We start from the raw sequence: 8,850 nt of genomic DNA, 5'->3' as shown, positions 1-8,850 counted from the left end.
ATTGATATATTTTTTAATCGTTGTCATTGCCAGCAGCTTATGCGACCGTGGACTGGTGGGAACTAATTATTGTAGCGTTAGGTAGACTACTGGCCGTTCATTCTCATGTTCTTTTTTTTATTGTATTTCCTTTTATTTTTATATACAGAAATAATAAAACTCAACGTATAAAATATAAAAAATCAATAAAATAAATAATAAATGAATACGCTAAAGTCCTCGTATTTGCCTGCCCTTCCACCCACCAAATCTATAGACCAAAAAATCACCTTCTGGCTGCCATTAGACTTCTAAGTTCCTTCTTCAAGCCTATCCTTTTTCTTTCTCTTTTTCCTCTCTTCATTTCTCTTCCAACTTTCTTCTTCTTCTTCTTCTTCAAACCAACGTCATGTCTGGTGATAATAAAGAATTCTTTCATTATGAAAGCTTTTTTGATCATAATTACCCATTCTTCTCTCAGCACTCTGGCGGAGGCTCCGGCGATCCTCAAGGTTTTGAGGCTCCACCGCTACCTTATGGAGGTTTCACAGAATACTTGCAGAGCTCTGCCGACTATGGCATGCTTTCAAAAGCCTTCGACTTGTCTTTCTCAACAAAGGAAGAAGCTTTCGGAGTACCAGCACTCGGTAAAGAAAGTGAAGATGCAGTGATAGCCGGCGTTAGTACAAATGAGAACAGTTCTGTTATGGCCGGCGTGGGGGTTATGTCAGTGACGGCTAACTCCTCGCCGTCTTCTTCCTCGGTTGAGGTCGCCGGAGAAGAAGACTACGGCGCCTGTGAAAAGGATAGGAAAAAGAATGAAGAAGCTGGTGAAGAAGAAAATGGTGGAGAAAAGGATAAGAATATGTAGGTTTCCTTATCATCCTTTTCGCAAAATCCTTTTTTTTTTAATGATATAGCTGAATTTAATTTCTCTTCCTACTTTTTAAGGTTTGTTACCTTTCCTAAAAGAATAGGCTAGCGAACTAACTATCTAGAACCCTTTCTAAAGCTAGGGTTTCCTCTATATACAAAGAAGATCTATATAGATCTACTTCTTTGATTAAGTTGAACTTCTTTATTTAGCATTATAGATTCAACAACTTCAAAGATCTGGATTCTTCAACTCTTAATTAACTAACCTTTTCTCTGTAGCAAGCTAGATCTATTATCATTTCCTTCTTTCTTATCTAAGTGAAAATTTTTGTTTTAATTTCTTCAAACTCACAGAACCAAGCAAAAGAAGAAGGGAGAGAAGAGGCAAAGAGAACCCCGCTTCGCTTTCATGACAAAGAGTGAAGTCGATCACCTTGAAGATGGGTACAGATGGAGGAAATACGGTCAAAAGGCCGTCAAGAACAGCAATTATCCAAGGTAGATATTTCAAATCATATCATACACATATAATATATAACAGAAATCAAATATTAAATAATATGTTACAGGAGCTACTATCGCTGCACAACGCAGAAGTGCACGGTGAAGAAGAGAGTGGAGAGATCTCATCAAGACCCTTCGATCGTGATTACGACTTATGAAGGTCAGCATACTCATCACTGTCCTGCAAATGTTCGAGGAAGCTCTCACCTGCTCGCTAACCAGTCTTCTGCCATGGCGATGCCGAGCTTCAGAGCCGAATTGTTCGGCCGGCAACTCACACAACTGGGGTTGGCTAATCCGTCGGCGAGCTCCGGATATGGTTTTCTGCAGAACCTAGCGGCTCCTTCACAGCAGCTTCAGATATCTAACTATGGAGCTCTTCTGCAAGATATCATGCCATCGTTTGTTAAAAGCAGTCAGCCATGAAGATGATGCATGTGTGTTCTAACGTATAAATGGGCGAGCTATATGTATAACTCGCAAGTTTAGATTCTATTACTACAGTTGAGGTATATATATTCTCCTGCTTATCTTAAGAAATCTGTATCAATTTCTAGTTTTCGAGACAATTCATCAGTAGAGGAAGCTGAAATCTATAAATGTTTTTTTGTTTTTTTGTTGTTGAGAATTTTAAGAATCAAACTTGAGTTAGTGTTCTAGTTCTGATTTAATTACTAACAGTAATCCCTATTAATTAGAGACAAATTTAAAAAGGAACTTTATGTAGACTGAATGAATAACAATAAAGAAAGAAAAAAAGATAGCTAGTCTTTAATAGGAGTATTCATTAGTAAAAGAATTATCAATTCATTTCTAATTAGCTTCTCGCAAATTATCTATTCTAATTAACTGATCAATATAAGAACTAATCATCTCATAACTCATTAACTATCCTTTCAAGATCCCAATGATAGAAATATCATTGCAATCATTCTTAATTTTTTCCTCTTTTCAAATTTCTATCCTTACAAGATCATGATCATGCCTTGTTCTTAGATGAACTGGTAAATATATATGTGAATATTTTTTATTCATGTTTAAATATTTCTTCAGAACAAGTTGAATTCTCCTAATGATAGAAATTTTTTTGTAGAGCAACTTGGCTTTTGATCATGATTTAAAACGAGATCAATCCCAATATCAGTTTGTAGGAACTCCTATCATATAATTTCTACCAGGAATTCCATAAGACCTTATAGCACTTTGTTCCCTTTTATACAGTTCGAATTCTATGTTCTTTTTGTTTAAATATAAAGGATTTTATTGCAATCTCTTAATTCAGTCTAAATTTATCTGTATTATTCTATGTTCATATAGCAATACTGATACATAAAACTTACTGAAATAAAAGTTAACAGCGAATGAAATTTAAAAGATGCTATTTCGGCTATGGATGATCTGTGCATGTGTGCAGAAGAGTTTGCCATATTCTACTATCCTTCTCCCACTTTTCTTTATACGATTCTGCCGACAAGCGTGAGAATTCTGAGCTTGGGAGGCTAATTTCATTAACTTTTTTCTTCTTATCATACTGTGTACACCAGTTATAATGCATGAGTATCATGTGAAACATACCTTGGAAGGCCAAAATCATTGTCATATAATATACTTTTCATCACCATTAACTTGTTTTATTTCCTTTCCAACACATTTTCACACATATTCCAGCACTTATTCTTTTTCAAAGTTAAGTGATTGATGTGAAATGATAGGTTGGTAACTTGCTTCCGGGCCTTTCCTACTGTGTAAGCATGCTTAAATTGAGGAATTTGAGTCCTAATAGGACTCTACTTGTTTTTTCTTTTGTTCTTTTGATTAAAGACGACGTGCCTTGAAGCTTTATTCTTTTGGGTTTGTCGTCCTTGTATTGGCTATTTGGCTAGCTAGCGTTATTGTTTCCTGAATCGTGTTGCTGTGTAAAAAATCTTTCACATCCTCTATGCAACAGTAGGAAGAGCTTTGGTTCTCTATATGACCGAATGGTTGTGAGGACTGAGGAGTTCCTTCTTGTTAATTTCACTGTTTGTCGGTAAATGATTCATAGAAATAATTTAAGGATTTTCAGAGGGATTCCAATGAATCTGGCAAAGGATGTCAGTGGCCAGGAAAAATTATATAAAGTATATAGCTATAATCCTTCCACGATTGTATGCCTAAAGGGGACAAATTTTTAAAGCTGGAACTTCTATTATATGATGTTATTTTTTAGTCCAAGTTGTACAAGTTGAAAGTCAGCGAAATATAGATAAGGAATCCAAAATTCTTTTGATGATCTCTCTATGATTGTGATGCCCATAGGATTTGGATTTCTCCCCCTTGTAGCTAGTTTTTTTATCTTAGTTGAATTTTTTACTAATATTTTAATCCTTAGCCATAAAATAGAAGAGTTGAGAGGCTAACTTAATCGTCCAATGAGAAAACTCGATAAATGGCCCGTGAGCTGAGCTCGGTGAGCGAATGTGTCAAGTTTCAGCCAACCTTGACTCGAGTACAAAGTTATTAAAAATGTTTTAATATTTTTCATATCTCACTTTTACACATTAAGTGATTCTTTACCATTTTTCCTATAGTTTTCATTCTTTTTTTAACATTATATTATAATAATTATTTAAATCATAATCATTTTCTCTCTTTCATAATAAGCGAGCTGGTTCGTGAGCAAGCTCGAACTCGAGCTCAATTAATTAATGAAGCATAAGCGCAAGGGAGGAGAAGTATAACTATATAAAATTGATATTGGTAGAATTCAAATACCAAAATTTAAAATTAATTTTAAAGATATTTATCATCTAAATTACTCAGGCACCCACATAAAGATATGCTTCAATAAAAAAATTAATCAAATTAACACATTTCTAGTGTTTGTATTTTTTTATCTCTATCCTCACAACAATGGATATAAAAGTATTACTCAAATTTAAAGAAAAAAATTATATATAGTACATAAAAATATATTTTTAATTTGATGATAAATTTTATAATATGGTGATTGTATTTCAAAATATTTTCTATTTAATTGGATATTTTTAAAAAAATTCATTTGACGAGAATGATTCGTACACTTGTTAGAAAAATTATCATGCTATGAAGAGCCGCACAACGTGGCGGATGATGTATCAGAAATTTATTTATTTTGTTCATTTCTGTAAAAGGTCTATTTTTATAAATATAAAACAAAAGAGTACGTTTTAAAAATTTAACCGTTGGATGCCTCATTTGGTTGCTTGAAATTTGGATAATAATATTGCCTGCTTGGATTACTTTTAATTTTTATTTTTTGTTTTGATTTAAAAAAAAGATTTGTTTATCATGTTTTTCACATTTATTTATTTTTAAATAAATTAAATTGTTTTTTAAAATACTCAAAATTACTTTGAGTACTATTTTTTAAAGCAACCATCATCAATTGGCTTGAATTGTGAATGTATAGGAAGGTCAACAAATTTAATTGGAAACAGGCTTCTATTTTAAAACTAAGGTTTCGTTTGAGATGATTTTTTTAACTATTTTTTAAAATAACTTTAATTTTTTACTAAAAAAAAGCTTTAAGAAGCAGTAAAATAGCCGTCCCAAATGAAACCTAAGACTTCATTTGAGATGACTTTTTTATTGTTTTTAAAACACAGCTTTTAAGTACAAAGATTTTTTGAGCTTGAAAATTTTGTATTAAAAAGTTGTTTTAAAAAACAGCAAGAAAGTCATCCTAAAAAACATTGCAAGGTCACTTCAGGCCCTTTGTTAGCTATAGTAGCTGTTTTGCCGACGACCATTATTGTTGCTATCTAAATCAACTTTTTGATATTTAATAAAAAAAATAATATATATTTTCTTAAGTCAGATATATTTAACTTTATGTCTTTATGTTAAATATATAAATAAAAAATAAAAATAAAAACAAAAACAAAAGTGATTGCAAGATCGAGCAATTTTGAATTTCTAAAAAGTTCAAAAGTGGCAAGAGTGCAATGAAGTTTGTATTGACATTTGATCATGATAAGACATTAGACAAAATTTAGATTGCAAAAATGATTTTTGCTACATGAGCGGCCGGCCTTAGTGATTTATGGAGAAAATGGTCTCAGGTATTTCTGATTATAATTTAGTGATTTATGCTCGTGTTCAAATAATTTAATGACTTCAAAACTCAAATAGATCATATTTTGTTAGTTTTATATGAAATTTGACTGTGTTGATCATTCATACTGGTGTCTCGGGCTTTAATTCCATCAGTCGAACTTTCCGGAGAGTTATAGGGGATCCTCCTCCTGTTTAGGTTTGGGTATGAAAATTTTGTCCTCATACAACTAGATAGCACTGCGACGTTGGGCACTGGAGCGTTGCAACAATGTATAGTTGTCATGGAGGCAAACAGAGAGCTGAGTGCTGCAACGTTACAAACCTCGACTCCCAGGGAGGGTTGCACTGCTCTACACCCTGACACTATTCAGTAGACTGGAGATAGAGAGTGGAGTGTCCCATGTCTTCAAACGGGTTGGACAGTTTTCTTTCTCGTTTTTTATCAAGGGTTGTGCCCCTTGGTGATTTTTTAGTAAGTTTTTCTTTGTTTTTACTAGTGAGAGAATGATGCAAGGATGAAGAGAGATAAGTAGAGAGTGAGGGAGAAAAAAGATTTATACTATTTCTCCCAAAATTTAATAGTGAAATTCATGATGAGGTGTGGCTCCGTGATTTTTACACCTTAAACCCTGATATTCTTTATTTCCGCTGCAATTTTCTATTTCTTGTTTGTGTTCGTTGATGTTTTACTTTTATCAAAATATTTTGACATAATATTTTTCATGCTTTATTGTATTTTCTCTTTAATAAAAATAAATTTCATTTAAACTCTTAAATAAATAAATAACATTTTAAGTGTTTAAGTCTACTACAAATTACATCAATTAAAACTACTGTTATTTAACAACTACGTTTAAAAATGGGTACTAAATATCAGAATTAACAATGATTTTCAAACCACTGCTTATAAGTGCTGTCTTAAACGTCAAAATTTGACAGTACAATTATGTCATAATCTATCATAATTCTATTGCTAGCCTATAATTAGTCAATATTATTACTATTTAATGCTATGCAACTATGTTGCAAATTAATCCACCATAACTCTATTTGAAACTTTGCAACTGATTCCTCACAAATTATCCATCCAAAAATTAATTTGTGACCAATAGACCATTCCATTATAACTTTAATTTGCAACTAAGCTCTTTCCTATAGCTATTTTGAGATGAATATCATCACAAATTAACAATACTTTGCCCTACTTTCTAAGGATTAGCAAACAAAATTAGGGGTTGATTTAGGCTTCGTTTGGGACAACCTTTTTTATGATTTTTTAAAACAGCTTTTTAATTAGTGGTGTTAATTTCGGGTCACGGGTCGGTTCGGGTCGAACCCGAAACTGACCCGGGTTCAAACGGGTCAGAAATTTGAACCCGGACCCGACCCGGGTAGGTAAACGGGTCAGAAATTCGAACCCGGACTCGACCCGGCGGGTTGCCGGGTAGACCCGACCCGACCCGTGTGGCAGAAAAGAAGCTCGGGTTTCGAAAGCAATAAGAAATTTATTCCAAACAAAGCCTCAATTAGTTCATGCCAAATTAGGTTACTCTCCTTCCAATTCAACATGCTCGTGCTTCATTTCTTGTGCATTAAGTTTAGCCAATTTTGATAGATTCACTTGCTGTGGAGAAAATAAATTTACTATTATAGTCGCATAAATTAGCTTTTCACAACAAAAATTTTTAAATATAGGGAGAAAGCAGCAAAAAAAAGTAGCGGCCAACCAAAATTGTGCTTGCTATTTGAAAAATAAAGTAACCAGAAAGTTATCCCAAATAAATATTTAGGCTTCGTTTGGGACAGCTTTCTTACTGCTTATTGAAGCAACTTTCTAGTACAAAAATTATTATTTTTCTACTAAAAAGCTACTTCAAGAAGCAATAAGAAAGCCGTCCCAAACGAAGCCTTTTGGGACAACTTTTTTTCTACTTCCTAAAGCAACTTCATAGTACAAAAATTAAAATTTTTGTGCTAAAAAGTCGCTTTGAGAAGCAGTAAGAAAGCCGTCCCAAACGAAGCCTTAATTAAGGGTTCATTTGGGATAACTTTTTTACTGCTTTTTAAAACAGCTTTTTAGTATAAAAATTTTAATTTTTTTAGAAAAAATTGTACTGTAAAACTACTTTTTATTAATAATAAAAAAGCTGTCACAAACAAAACCTAAATCAATTCAAATAACAATCTGATTTGTATAAGTAACAGCCTATGTTGAATATATAATGTTATATTTCATATTAATTTATGTTGCAACAATTTCAGAAAGACCACTGAGTTGATTAGTTAATGCATTGGACAAATGTTAAGGTGTGGAAGGGGTTCTGATATTTTAGACATTTTTTTCATAAATAAAAATAGTGACATGAGATTTATAATAATAATAAAAAAAGATGCATTGCTAAATGGAGAAAAATTGGATTAGATAGCCAAATTATGAAGATAATTACCCCACACACACATTTATATATATTAAAATTTATATTGCATTCATATTTATAAGAATTTAATAATTTTAAATTTTATTTTTATTAAAATTTGAACCTAATTTATTACCGTTTTTTTATTGTCAAATATTCCATTCATGATGCAACTTCAAGTATAATTCCTTAGAGAGTTTGGTAGTTATTTTATTTGGAAAAAAATTAGGTCAAAATTAAATTTATTTAAATTTTACTTCTTAATTATTACATTTATTTTAAGAGAAATATCATATAAATATTAATTGATTAATTATGTATCACAATCATTTCAAAGCCACTATAAAAAATATGGCATTTCCGCAGCAGTTATTACTTATAAGCACCAATTTCTAAATCTTGGCTATAGATTGATATAGGCAACCGTTGCTACAAAAATTATAATAAGTTTTTAGATTTTTACAGTGGTTTATAGCCGCCATAGTGCCCTAGCTCAAGCTCAACTTGATCTAGAATCCGTCTCCCAGGCCCCCAAAATCAACATGTATTATAGAAGCGGTTTGCAAACCACTGCTAAAGCATTTTTCAGCGAACACAAATACAACAGATATGCAGCGGTTCCTAAACCACTACAAATATATTAGTAGATGTTAAAACGCAACAGTAAGGTATAAAAAGTGCTGCGATAGCTTAATTTATTATTAGTGAGAAAATTAATAATAAAAAAAAATTTAGCATAAATAACTATAAAATTCTTCATTTTTATCTGATCAACTTAACGGAAAAATATTTTTATTCTTGAGCTAGAACATCATGAATTAAAAACTCCATAAGTATTTCTAATTTTTCGGATAAACAAGTATTTCTATATAATACAAAACAAGTGTAATCTAGGCAAGCAAATGCCTAATTTGTAGATAAATTCATAAGGTTCATACACAAAAGGCAAAATGAGCCATTTGAGTATGAAAATTAACTTCCTAAAATGTTGCTTGTG

At 32.0% G+C, this 8,850-nt stretch overlaps 1 protein-coding gene across 1 annotated transcript; it reads left to right on the top strand.

Annotated features, from left to right (window-relative positions):
* Positions 1-224: 224 nt before the first annotated feature.
* LOC110104223 (WRKY transcription factor 71) lies at positions 225-1,972 on the top strand. Its single transcript, XM_020833234.2, has 3 exons — positions 225-846; positions 1,210-1,353; positions 1,425-1,972. The coding sequence occupies exons 1-3, from the start codon at positions 389-391 to the stop codon at positions 1,783-1,785; spliced, it is 963 nt and encodes a 320-aa protein (XP_020688893.1). The 5' UTR covers positions 225-388; the 3' UTR covers positions 1,786-1,972.
* The last annotated feature ends 6,878 nt before the right edge of the window (positions 1,973-8,850 follow it).

The sequence above is a fragment of the Dendrobium catenatum genome, unplaced genomic scaffold, assembly GCF_001605985.2.
Source record: "Dendrobium catenatum unplaced genomic scaffold, ASM160598v2 fragScaff_scaffold_231, whole genome shotgun sequence".
Lineage (NCBI taxonomy): Eukaryota > Viridiplantae > Streptophyta > Magnoliopsida > Asparagales > Orchidaceae > Dendrobium > Dendrobium catenatum.
The sequence above is the reverse complement of the archived record's forward strand: the minus strand, read 5'-3'. Positions and strand labels throughout refer to the sequence as shown.